The sequence below is a fragment of the Rhinoraja longicauda genome, chromosome 5 (assembly GCF_053455715.1).
Source record: "Rhinoraja longicauda isolate Sanriku21f chromosome 5, sRhiLon1.1, whole genome shotgun sequence".
NCBI classification, from domain to species: Eukaryota; Metazoa; Chordata; class Chondrichthyes; order Rajiformes; family Arhynchobatidae; genus Rhinoraja; species Rhinoraja longicauda.
This window is the reverse complement of record NC_135957.1, coordinates 70,662,085-70,675,650: the sequence shown is the minus strand read 5'-3', so window position 1 is coordinate 70,675,650 and position 13,566 is coordinate 70,662,085. Positions and strand designations below refer to the sequence as shown.

General features: G+C 46.3%; 1 protein-coding gene across 7 annotated transcripts in view; it reads right to left on the bottom strand.

Annotated features, from left to right (window-relative positions):
• ahi1 (Abelson helper integration site 1) overlaps positions 1-13,566 on the bottom strand; it is a 178,849-nt gene that overhangs the window by 139,160 nt on the left and 26,123 nt on the right. For all 7 annotated transcript variants that reach the window (XM_078399760.1, XM_078399754.1, XM_078399757.1 and 4 more), the window contains 3 exons: positions 12,318-12,549; positions 7,784-7,976; positions 1,547-1,642 (listed from right to left, as the gene is read on the bottom strand). In XM_078399760.1, coding sequence (XP_078255886.1) covers positions 1,547-1,642; positions 7,784-7,976; positions 12,318-12,549 — 521 coding nt within the window. The remainder of the gene's footprint in view (positions 1-1,546; positions 1,643-7,783; positions 7,977-12,317; positions 12,550-13,566) is intronic.

Below are 13,566 nucleotides of genomic sequence, written 5' to 3'. Positions count from 1 at the left end.
GTACTCATCCTTTCAGGTGGTCAAGAGCGGAACAGTAGCCATGCCAGGCTCAGTTTCAGCCTTTTGGGAATACTTTTTATTGGCTGCCGGTAGAAATGATAGAGAATCCTCGTTGGCATACTGAATCTTTGACACTCATACAAATAAATACGCTGATGCACTTTATGATCACCGCGTCAATGTGAAGGTGCCTGGTTAGGTTGGTGACGATATGGATGCCGAGGAACTTGGAGCTGTCAACAATGTCTCTTGCAGCTCTGATGACGAAGACAGAGTTGTATCCCCCACTTCCTTAAGCCACCAAACAGCTTTTTCGCATTGTGGCATTAAGCTAGTAAACTGTACATTGCTGTTCTGAACTGATACCACGACACAAGGTTCCCCATCTTTTTCCTCTGCTCCACCTCATCAGGACGATGACAGTTATAGAATCGACAAACTTAAAGATTGAATTGGCACTACAATTAGCCACACTGTCATGAGCAAGGAACTGAGCACAAAATGTTAAAGGGCATCAATATTGATGGTCAGGCTGGAGGAAATGTTATGACAAATTCTACATGATTGAGGTCTGCTGATGAGGACGTCCAAAAGCCAGTTGCAGATGGGGGACCCAAGACCAGGGTCCAGGAGTTTAGAAATAGGCCTGTTCAGGATTATGGCATTGGCTGAGCAGTAGTCAATGAATAGCATTTTGACATTAGTGCTCTTATAGTCAATTGCTCAAGAGCTGAACACAGTGCAAGAGATGGTGTCCTCCATTGACCTACTTTTACTGTGTGCAAAATAAAGGGGTTCCAGATTGTCCCAAAGAATGGCACAGATGTGGCCCATTATCAATCTTTCAAAGTATTTCATTATGATCAAGACAAGAGCAACTGGGCTGTTGTATTCATTGCTACTGCCCAGTACACTGTTAGTTTTGTCCTATGTCTGACTTTAGCCTTTACTCAAAAAGAAACTATGCAACCTTGGACAAGATAACCAATACCCTTTCAGCCAATTAATCAGTCAGTTAATTTAGGACTTATTTGAAGGCGACAAAGGGAATTTATGCTGGATCTGAGATGCTGGTTCCTCTGAGGCCTTCCCAGTGAATGACAGAAATTCTTCCAACATCCTCCACAAGTCTTTTGTCCAGTGAACAGGCATGAAAAGGGGAAGAGAAATCAGTCATAAAATGACCTCCTTTTAAAATGCAAAGCCAAACAGGTATAATTCTAGCATAGACAGGAAACAAATAACAGGTTGTTATAGTGACAGAATGATACAGCATGGAAACAAGCATATCTGCCTACCTCATCCATGCCAATCAAGATTGAATTAAATTGAATTGAATACATTTTATTTGCCAAGTATGGATACATACACGGAATTTGCCTTGGCGCTTTGCTCGCAACAATAACTATACAATATACGGTAGGCAGAAGTGGAAAATGTAACAGAACTGATCTGCACCTAGAAACAAAAGTACATCCAAAAATCTTAAAACACTGGAGAGTTATCTGTTTTATTCTTCAGACTCTAGTTGGTCATACTATCTTACCTTTAGAAAAGCCCAGGCTATCTTGCGCCAACCACCTTCACTACTTTGAGTTGCAAAGTTGACTTTGGCTTCATCCATACTTACAAACTCAAGGATCTAGGAATAAAGCATTGGATTAGTGCTTGTAAAAAAATACAAGCATTATATAGCATTAAGATTACATTAAGCTCATAGAAATGAGCTGGCCATTTAATGTCTCAAACTTGAAGAGATGATTCTGATAATTGTTGGTTTGTCTTTGCTCCCTCTGCTTTAATATATTTAACACACAAACGAACACATACAGCGTACATTTAATACATTTGCACTCCGGTCATTCCCTCTTCTCTCTCTCCCCCATCGGTTAGAATTTACAAAAGCTTGAAAGCACATGTATGCTGCCCTTAAATATTGTGCTATGCTGGTGTAACCAGACTCTTGATAGTGCCTCTTCCAGGTTAAGGATGTATTCCAGATTCCCCAATTCACCTCTTTTGTGGTTTGATTGTATGCATGTATGGATAATTTACTTGGACAGCATGCAAAATAAAGTTTTTCCACTGTTTCTTGGAACACATTATAATAATAAACCAAGTTGTGTAGGAAAATAACTGCAGATGCTGGTAAAAATCGAAGGTATCGAAGGTATCACAAAATGCTGGAGTAACTTCAGACTGAAGAAGGGTCTCAACCCGAAACGTCACCCATTCATATTTTCATATTTCAGATACAGCGCGGAAACAGGCCTTTTCGGCCCACCACGTCCGCACCGCCCAGTGATCCCCGCACATTAACACTATCCTACACACACTAGGGACAATTTTTACATTTACCCAGTCAATTAACCTACAAACCTGTACGTCTTTGGAGTGTGGGAGGAAACCGAAGATCTCGGAGAAAACCCACGCAGGTCACGGGGAGAACGTACAAACTCCTTACAGTACAGCACCCGTAGTCAGGATCGAACCTGAGTCTCCGGCGCTGCATTCGCTGTAAGGCAGCAACTCTATCGCTGCGCCACCGTGCCACCATTCCTTCTCTCCAAGATGCTGCCTGACCTGCTGAGTTAATCCAGCATTTTGGGATACCTTCTAATAATAAACGAATATCACCACCAAGAGTACAGCCGATGTTTTACCTCAACATCACTTTCCAGAAAAAAAATCCTTTAATATTCAAAATCTGCAAGTTTCTGCTTTGAAATATAGTCAATAACCAAGCCATCACATCCCTCTCGGGTAGAGAATTTCAAACCTCCGCTCAACCTTATGAAATAAATTTCTTATCTTTGCCTCAATACCTGAATTCTTACTTTCACCCATGAATCTGGATTCCCAAAGGGAAACATCATTCTTGCATCTACCATGTAGAGCCCTGTAAGAGTATTGTATATTTCAGCATGATCCCCTTATTCTTCTGATATTTCTAATATTTAATGACAAGGTTAAGTTACAATGTGATAATCCAAAGGGATTTCACCCCTTTATCCACTTAACCTGGCCGACCTGTTCAACTATAAAGCTGCACAGATTGAACTAAAGTCAAAATATTTACCATAATCAAAACAAGTCTAATTGACCAATTTCAATATCTTTTGGACCAACATTAGTAAATGTTTAATTTGACCTCATTGCAGTTAATTTGTTCAATCCACTATTTACAGAACTATTTGCATATTGTAGTGAGTCCAAAACGAGCGTTATTATCCAAAGGTCTTTATTCATAGCAAAAACCGTAACAAGCTGCGCACTTACTTTGGACACCACTACTTAACTGCTTACATAATCTAATCTAATCTTTTGAGTTTGGCGCCACACACAACTATACCTCGCGCTCCCGCATCCCGTGACTCGTTAGCCCAACCGAGGGTTCGAGATCCCCCCCGCTAATCCGTATGTCCCTACATGACCCCCCCCAGAACCCTCTAAACCATACCTCACGGGTGCCCGGACCTCCCTCCCGGAACGCGTACGGAGGGAGAAAACCGATACCGCCAATGTGACGGGAGGCCGCCGCCGCCGGAGGCGATGGAGGGGCCACGGAAGCGGAGGGCGTAGGCAACGGAGTGTGCTTGATCGGGAACGGGGGCCCGGGCCCAACCATAGGCGTCGGGGGGCTGAGAGGTGGCAAACAAGGCGCCGCTGGCGGCACCAGGGGGGCGGCCATTGGCCGGCCCCTGCGCGGCGGCTGGGCCACCGACACAGGGAGGTCCTGGTCCAAATGGGCCGGCTTGAGCCGGGATACTGAAACGAGCTCCTGGCGATTACCCACCTGTAAGGTAAAAGTGACAGCCCCTCTCTTAAGTACCTGAAACGGGCCCTGATAAACCGGCTGAAGAGGGGGGCGGTGGGAATCTTTCCGCAGGAACACGAAATCACAGTCCAGCAAGTCCGACGGGATGTGGACCGCCGTGCTTCCATGCCAGGAGGTCGGGACTGGAGCCAGAGAACCCACCCGTGCCCGGAGGGAACCCAACACCGACGTAACGGGCGGCGGCAAGGCGGGGGCGGAAGGGAGGATGTCACCTGGTACCCGCAGGGGCGAACCGTAGACGAGCTCGGCCGAGGACGTGCCTAGCTCGGCCTTTGGGGCCGTACGAATGCCGAGGAGGACCCAAGGCAGCTGGTCAGCCCAATCGTGGCCGGTCAGTCGGGCATAGAGGGACGCCTTCAGCTGCCGATGGAAGCGCTCAACCATCCCGTTGGATTGGGGATGGTAGGCGGTGGTCTGCTGTAAACGAGACCCATACAACTGTGCCAGCGCGGCCCAGAGGGAGGAGGTGAACTGGGCTCCCCGATCTGTGGTGATGATAGCCGGTACGCCGAAACGGGCCACCCAATGCAACGCCAGGGCCCGTGCACAGGAGGCCGCCGAGGTGTCCGACAATAGGAGCGCCTCCGGCCAACGTGTAAACCAATCCACCACCGTCAGGAGATGAGTATAACCCCTGGAATAAGGCAATGGACCCACCAAATCCACGTGGATGTGGAAAAAACGGACTGGGGGAACCTCGAATCTCTGGTATGGGGGCTGGACATGGCGATGAACTTTGGAGGTTTGGCACGGAATACAGGCCCGTGCCCAGGCCGTCACCTGCTTCCGCAGGCCGTGCCAGACAAACCGGGCGGCCACCATGGCCGAAATCGCCCTGATGGACGGATGGGCCAGGCCGTGAATGGCCTCAAAAACCTTACGCCGCAGGGCGGCAGGCACCACCGGGCGAGGGCGTGAAAGGGAAACGTCACACCACAACTTGGTACCTGTGGGGCCATACGTCACCTGCTCCAAACGCAGTCCCGAGGCTGTGGAGGCGTACACCTCGGCCGTTTTTTCCAGGCGCTGAGCCTCCGCTAGCTCCTGGAAATCCACCTGTCCGCCTACTACGGCAACGGAGGGAATGGCCGGCCGGGACAGGGCATCAGCAACCGTATTAAGCCTACCCGCAATATGACGGACATCGGTAGTAAACTCCGAAATTAGGGTGAGGTGCCGCTGCTGGCGAGCTGACCACGGATCAGAAACCTTAGCAAAAGCGAATGTCAGAGGTTTGTGATCCGTGTAGGCCACGAAAGAACGGCCTTCCAAAAAATAGCGGAAGTGGCGGACTGCTAAATAGAGGGCCAGGAGCTCCCTATCAAACGCACTATATTTGAGCTCGGCTCGCGAGAGCTGCCGGCTGAAAAACGCCAGGGGCTGCCATTGACCTTCGACCTGCTGCTCCAAAACCCCACCCACCGCCACGTCTGAGGCGTCCACCGTCAGCGCCGTGGGGGCGGAGGAGCGCGGGTGCACCAGCATGGTGGCGTTGGCGAGGGCCTGTTTGACCGCGACAAAAGCCGTCTCTGCAGATGCGGACCATACCAACTCGGCGGGGTTACCCGCGAGGCATAGAAAAAAGGGGCGCATGACCCGAGCTGCTGCAGGCACGAACCGGTGATAAAAGTTCACCATGCCCACGAATTCCTGCAATCCCTTGATGGTAGTAGGACGTGGAAAAGAGCGGACCGCCTCCACCTTAACTGGCAAAGGGGTGGCTCCGGCCGATGTAACCCGGTGACCCAAAAAATCTACCACCGACAGGCCGAATTGGCATTTGTCCGGGTGCAGAATCAGGCCGTGGTCCTGCAGCCTCTGGAATATAGTGCGGAGGTGGACTAAGTGCTCCTGGACCGAACGGCTGGCAATCAAAATGTCATCGAGGTAAATGTACACGAACGGCAAACCTCGACCCACACGGTCCATGAGACGCTGAAATGCCTGAGCTGCGTTTTTAAGGCCGAAAGGCATGCGCAACCACTCAAACAACCCGAACGGAGTAATGGTAGCCGTCTTTGGGATGTCCGGCGGATGGACCGGGATCTGATGATATCCCTGCACCAGATCGATCTTCGAAAAAATTGTAGCCCCCTCTAGGCTAGCTGAGAAGTCCTGTATGTGCGGAATTGGGTAGCGGTCCGGTCGTGTTGCCGCGTTAAGTCGTCGGAAATCCCCACATGGTCTCCATCCCCCAGATGCCTTGGAAACCATATGCAAGGGGGAGGCCCACGGACTACTTGAAGGCCGCACAATTCCCAGCCTCTCCAAGTTCAAGAACTCCTCTCGAGCCATGGCCAGCTTTTCGGGTGGGAGGCGCCGTGCCCGGGCAAAAACCGGCGGGCCCTCGGTCGGAATGAAATGCACCACCCCATGCTTCTCGGAAGATGCATCGAACCGCTGAACGAGGAGCTGCGGGAACTCCGCTAGGACCGCATCGAACTGACCGGGGGCCGTGATGGCCTGGATCGCTGAACTGAGTGGGGCGGCGCTTGGAGGGGCCGCAGACCCCGTACTTCGGGGCCGTTCGTCGGCCGAGGGCTGCAGGCCGCTACCGTGGACGTCTACTACCAACGAAAACGCCCATAGGAAGTCCGCACCCAAAATGGCCTGGCCCACATCCGCCACGATGAAATTCCAACGGTAGGTCCTAGACCCAAAGGACAGGGGCATAGTCCTCTTACCGTAAGTGCGGATGGCGCTACCGTTCACTGCAATAAGGGGCGGCCCCTTCCCCCCCGCTTGAACTTCACAGCCGTAGGGGGGTACAATACTCACCACCGCTCCCATATACACCGGAAACACGATCCCGGTCTCTTGGTCCGTCACGTAGAGGCGGCGATTACGGCCAATCGAAACTGCCTCTACGTTCGATCGGCCCATGCATTTCCCGGAAACGTACCCGGGGCCCTGCAACTTCGGGCGTCACTGCCCCACCGCCGATGGAAGAAACACCAGCCGCTTTTATTCTGCCGTGCTGGTTGTGCCCGCGACCAATAAACATGTTCTGCAGCCCCTTCTTGCCTGGCAGACTGCGAAATAGCGGCCGAGCCGTCGCTCTCCCGGCCGCTGCCCCGACTGCCGCTGGGCCTCGAGACACGATTGACCGAGTCGTCCCGGGTGTTCCGCTCCCTGATGAGCACGTCGGCTTTCTCGGCGAACGTTCCCGGGTCGTCAAACGAGACGTCGGCCAACACCAGCCTGACGTCCTGGGGTAGCTTCTCTCGAAATGCCGCTTCGAAAACCATGCACGGCTGATGGTCGCCCACCAAGGTCAGCATTTCCGTCGTCAACTCGGACGGCAGCCGCTGACCCAACGCTGGTAGATGGAGCAGCTTCAGAGCCCGCTGGTTCTGGCTCCAGCCGAATTTCTTCAGTAGGAGCCTCTTGAGCCCCACGTACTGCTCCGTTTGGGGTGGACTGGTCAGATATTGACTGACCCTCGCAGCCACCTCCGCCTGCAGACAGCTCACCAGGTGGTGGTACTTCTCCTGTTCGCTCTCCACCTTTTTTATATGGAACTGCGACTCCGCCTGTACAAACCACAGGTGCGGCTGATGGGCCCAGAACGGCGGTAGGTGAACCTCGCCCGCGCTCGCTCCCACTTGCGACATTCTGCGTGTTCTTACGTTCGGGTCACCAATGTAGTGAGTCCAAAACGAGCGTTATTATCCAAAGGTCTTTATTCATAGCAAAAACCGTAACAAGCTGCGCACTTACTTTGGACACCACTACTTAACTGCTTACATAATCTAATCTAATCTTTTGAGTTTGGCGCCAGACACAACTATACCTCGCGCTCCCGCATCCCGTGACTCGTTAGCCCAACCGAGGGTTCGAGACCCCCCCGCTAATCCGTATGTCCCTACAATATATCTATTTGTCATCAAAAACTCCATGAAGTACAATATCACCAAGCTAATACCAAACCCAAATATTTGATACCTCAAAGAATAGAAGAGTACTAGGTGATTCTAAGAATTCTTTTAGGAAGTAACCAAATCGCTCATTGAAGATAAGTTGCTCCTCCCATGCTGGAGTTAGCGATTTGTTTTTCTTACAATCATAAGGTTGTGTCATGATGGGAAGGATATGTTCCACATTGTCTTGCTCATAATATGAAGTGACATGTCGATTGCTATTAGTGAGGAGACAAAATAAAAGCAGACATTACATTTACAAATAGCTTTTACTTCACCAAAGATTTTGAAAATAAATTCAGAATATAGAAGTTAACACTTTAAAGATTCAAATTAAATGGGACAAATGACAATTAAATGGCATTCATAGTATTCTGTCACAGGTGTCTACAAAAAATCTCACTGCATTTTAATGCAACAATCTGAAGGCATTTGGGATATTTGAGAATAATGCGCTGTATAGATTCAAGTCGCTTTTTTGATATTAATTTAGCTGTTTTTATTAAAATACCCTTGCAGATTTACTCCTGTTATTTGTTTGAGGAATCGCGTCAACGTCGTATTTACACAGCCCATTAGCTTCTTGCACGCACAAAGTTAATCTCCAAATTTAGAGATTAACTATTCATATGCTCGTTATATGTTGGCCAATACAAACTATCTATATACTAAAACTCTTGTTTGTTTGTTTGTTTGTTTGTTCTTGAACTACAGCCAAAACGGTACATGATAGCGTGACAATTTTAGGCCCACCTTACTCACCGTCGTCCCTTTGGTGCTAATGGAAGAAGTGTCATTGAAATCGGTGTTATATTTTTAAAGTTATTCATATTTTAACGTTTAAATCTATCTCCTAGGGAGGGAGGGGGAGGGAGCGAGGGGAGTGGAGGGGGGAGGGAGGATAAGGGGGGGTTGAAGGGATGGAGTGGTGGGGAGGAGAAGGGGGAGGGGTAGGAGGGGAGGGGGAGGAGGGGAGGGGGAGGAGGGGAGGGGGAGGAGGGGAGGGGGGAGGGAGGTGGAGAGGGGAGGGGGGAGGGGGAGAGGGAGAGGGGAGGGGGAGAGGGGGGCGGAGGAGAGGGTGCTGCACCAATGCAGGAGAGTTTAGGCCCTACGGGTCCACTTGGTCTAGTAGATACTACAAATGTCACTCAAAGATTGAAAATCATTCTTGTAACATTAATCATTTTCATTGGTTTGCAGTTTTGCAAACTTTGAAAACCATACATGCAAAATTAAACCTGAGAAAATTCCAATATGACTAATTTTCTATATTTGGTTACACAAAGTACAGTCCAACATTTTAGATAACCAATTTGCGAAAAAATCTTCTGACATACAATTAGGTGATGTTTCAAGTGAATTGGAAGCAGTTCAGATCCAGTATTTCTGCACATTTTTCTGCTCGGTTTAATTATTTTTTAACCCAGTAAGAATGCTGCACTCTACTGGAGCCGAAGAGGAAGAAATAAAATTACTCATAATGGTGCTAATCATATGAAGATGTGGCTCAGATGTGTGGCTAAACACACTCTATAAATTGCTGACCTAATTTAACCATTTTTATAACTATTGCATTCAATTTAAAGTATTAACTGAAGAAAATGCATTTTGAATATTTCCAAAGATTCCCACTGCTTCCATCCTGTCATCTCTAATGTCTATAAGTGATTTTGTCTCATCTTGCATCTTTAAATTTTGGTCTAAGTCGCAATTATTTTTTTCCCCCCAACAGGTAGATGAGAGCATAAATGCAACCTGAAGAGTTCACCAAACACCCTGGTCTTCTATTCCAAAAGAATAAAATTGTTATCACAATATAACATTAACAAAGTCTCACTGTGCTCAGCTAACCAATATTCCAGAGATGGCTACTGGTGCCACGATTTATTGCAACAAAGCACCTGAAACATTTTCAAAGATTTCATATTAAGACATGCAAGCTGGTGTTGAACGAGGACACCATGAATAACCCTCCTCTTTGAAATAGTTCCAACACCTTTTACCTCCATTTTAAGGAGCCAGGAAAACATCATGTTAATCTAAAGTCAAATTTGACCAGCCAATACACTACTGGTTGACCCACACTATTTGAGATAACTTTTAAATGATGTGCCGTCATTTACCTTCTGAGTAGCATTAAAAAAAATCCCTCATACTATTTCGGAGAAGGACGATGAAGTTTTTCCCTGTGTCATGGCAAGTATTAATCCTTCAACATCACTAGAACAGGTGATTTAACAATTGCAATAAAGGTGTTTGTGGCAGCCTGTTGTGGGAAAAATGGCTCGCATTTTTATTGCCAGGCGCTGGAACATTATGATGTACCGAAAGGAGCCAACAAAAATAGTCTTTCATTTCTTGCTGAGAGCCAACAAGCAGGCCAGGGGCCAAGCAATTCTCAATAGACTTGCAGGTTCCACCAACCCACATGATCTTCCAGATGGGAAGTGTACCCATTTGCACGTTAATGAAGCTGAGGAATGAAGTCAGTATTTTCTGCTGGTGTATCCTATCACAAGAGCCCTCAATCAAAAACATTTTTCTAAATAACCACATGGGAAACATGGGGGAAATGTTGATTTCCTATTTATTACTATTTATTACTAAATGTATGGATGATGCATTTAGCAACTGCCTTTCCAATTTCAACTGGTTTAAACTTTTAATTTAAGACAACTTCAAAACAGGTCCCCAATTATTTTGTGAACATTAAATTGTTTATCAGCTTCTGAAATTTGGAATGAGGTAAAACACAACTGATGTGCTGTCCACTTCTAATCAACTAAATAACATGTTTAATGGTAAAATTCTTGCCTTTTATTAAAATGGTGCGGATTCAAACTTCAAGATGGCGCACATAATCTGACATCACAGCAGTGCACAGCACTTAGGAAAAGCAGTCTTTCAAATTAGACAATCTCAACATTGGTTTGCCTTTACAAATGAGTGCCAGAAAATCACATGGCACAATAAAAATGCAATGGAATTCATCCAACATTCTCAACGGTATGTATTGCCTTGACAATATTTGTTTTTCATACAACAAAATAAATTAACTCACTGCTATTCATTGCACGTCACTGTGTACTGATGGCTGCCTAATTTCCTCAAAGAGACAAACGTAAAAATAAGCTGTGCAGTGATATTAGAAAAGGTCACCAAGAAGATTGATGAGGGTAGGGTAGTTGAAGAGACAAAAGGCTGGGGGAACCCAGGGTTCAGGTAGGATGGATATACAATGCTTCAGGTCAGCCCTTCTTCAGACTCCAGTGGAGGTGTGCGGGGGCGGGTGACACAGCTGAAAAAGAGGTGGGGATGGGCCAAAGTCTGGCAAGTGATAAGTGGATACAGGCGAGGGGTGGGGGGGTGGATGTTGATTGTCAGATGGGTTGAGTCAGTGACAGATGTGAAAAGAAGGCAAAAGTGTCAGAAAAGGAAGAGGAGTGAAATGTAAAGCCAGATATGGGTGGAAAGGGATGAGGGAGGCGGGGGGGGGGGGGGGGAGGACACACATTATCTAAGTTTACAACAGGATCTTGATCAGTTGAGAAGGTGGTCCAAAGATGGCAAATGGAAGTTAATTCTGACAAGCATGAGGTACTGCACTTTGGTATGTCAAACCAGGGCATGACTTGCACAGTGAATTGTCGAACCATTTCTGAGTGTATTGTAGGACAAAGAGATCTCGGAGTACAGGCGCATGATTCTCTGAAAGTGCCAAGTCAGGAGAACAGGGTAATGAAGAAATCCTTTGGGACATTTGTCAACATTGACAAGGGTATTGCGTACAAAGGATGGGACATCTTCATGTAGCTGTATAGGTCCTTAACAAGATCACACTTGCAGTGCCATGTGTAGTTCCTGTCACCCAACAATAGGAAGGATGTTATTATGTTGGAAAGGGTGCAGAAGAAATTCACAATGTTACCTGGATTTACAGGCTTGAGTTATCAGGAGGAGCTGGAACTTTTTTCTTTGGAGAGTAGGAGGCTGAGTGGTGACCTTATCGAAGTGTATAAAAGCAGTAGAGACAGGGATAAAATGAATGCTCACAGTCTCGTCTCTCCTCCCTCCCCTCTCCCCTCCCCTCCCCCCCCCCCTCCCAAAATAGATTCTAAAACTATAGGACATAGGCGAGAGGAGACCTCGGCAATAACCTTATCACTCAGATGGTAGTCCGTATCTGGAATGAGTTGTTAGAGGAAGTTATAGAAGCAGATACAATTGACTTAAGACATCTGGACAGATATGGATTGGAAGGGTTTAGATGGATATGGACCAAATGCAAGCAAATAGGACAATCCCAGACTGCCAATTTGCTTGGCACGGATAAGTTGGGCTGCAGAACTTGTTTCCATACTATATAACTATGATATTATATCCAAAGGAAAGATATTGTATAAATGCAGACTCTCTTTTATTAGTACCGGTGGTGTTGAAATCCAATTTCACCTTTCAATTTAATGCACGACTAAAATGTTTTGTTCATACTTCAAATTTTCAAAAGAATTTGATACATACAGATCAACTTCATTTTTTTTTCAATCTTTGTATCTCACCTGTGCTCTTTCTTAAAATATTGACCTGTGGCTTCATTAATTACATGAACTTTCACTGAAGGATGTGATGTGAAAAGATCTGTTTTTAATATGTCCGTTCTGTGGATGTTTACTCCAAGAACCAAATCATCATCAGCGATATATCTTGGTTTCGACATCTGATGTTCATCATCCAATGTAGAACCAGTTTCTTCACCTTCAGAAGGTTCTTCTTTCATCTCAGTTTTTTCCACTGGCATGGAAATAAAATGATAAACATACTTTTTAAACTTCCCTAAAATCTATACTAAATAGCTTGTGAAAATATTGCATAAGATTTCTAAGCAAGTACTTGCAAGCACATTGTAAACTAGTTCTCACATTTGTTAACCATTTCCTATCATCTATCACACATTTGCCACAACTTAATTGACTGGGACGTGTTGGAAATGCCAGAAGTGTACACAGAACTGGCTGTTCACCACCCTCCTCCCTATAAATTTGAATGATTGAAAAGTCTGCTATACTTACTCAAGCATACAAGTCTCAAAATTATGAGTTGAGATCCACTGAAGATTTCCCAGCTGCACTATAATGTTGGACTCTTTGTGGAATTGAACAGCGAGCACAAACCTTCAGAATTCCCCAGCAGTTGTGCCTAACATTTGAAGTCTGTGCGGACCATCAAGCATTCATTGATATCACTCCTTTTAATTCTCCCCGCATTTTCATCAACTCCAACTATATTTTACCATTCATTCGCCTGTAATCTTCCATCTAGCCATATTATATTTCTCATGACTCAATAAGAATTGAACAATTTCAGAGAGCCAGCTTTTCCTTATTATGTCAGAACTAGCCATTCTGATTCAAGCAAAAATCTTGATCATTTGGGCAAATCAGCTAAGAAATGTTCAATGATTTTTAAGTGTGAGGTGTTCAATTTTGGGAAGTCAAACCAGGGCAAGACCACAGTGAAGGGCAGGACTCTGGGAGTGTCGTAGCAACATAGGTTTATACTTTATCACAAACATTATTTTTGTTCCCTCCACCCTCTATCTCTCTGAAATTTATTACATACAGATAACCTTCATTATAATGGACCAAATGGGCATAGGTGGGGGATGGTGTCCATTATTGCTGATTGGCTTCTATAACTGAGCAAGGGGGGTAAATATGTACAGTATAAACAGGAAAGGTAAACACAGACTTAGACAAGATTTGTTCCAACCACTCCATAGAACAACAAACTCAGCTCTTGTTCCCAATG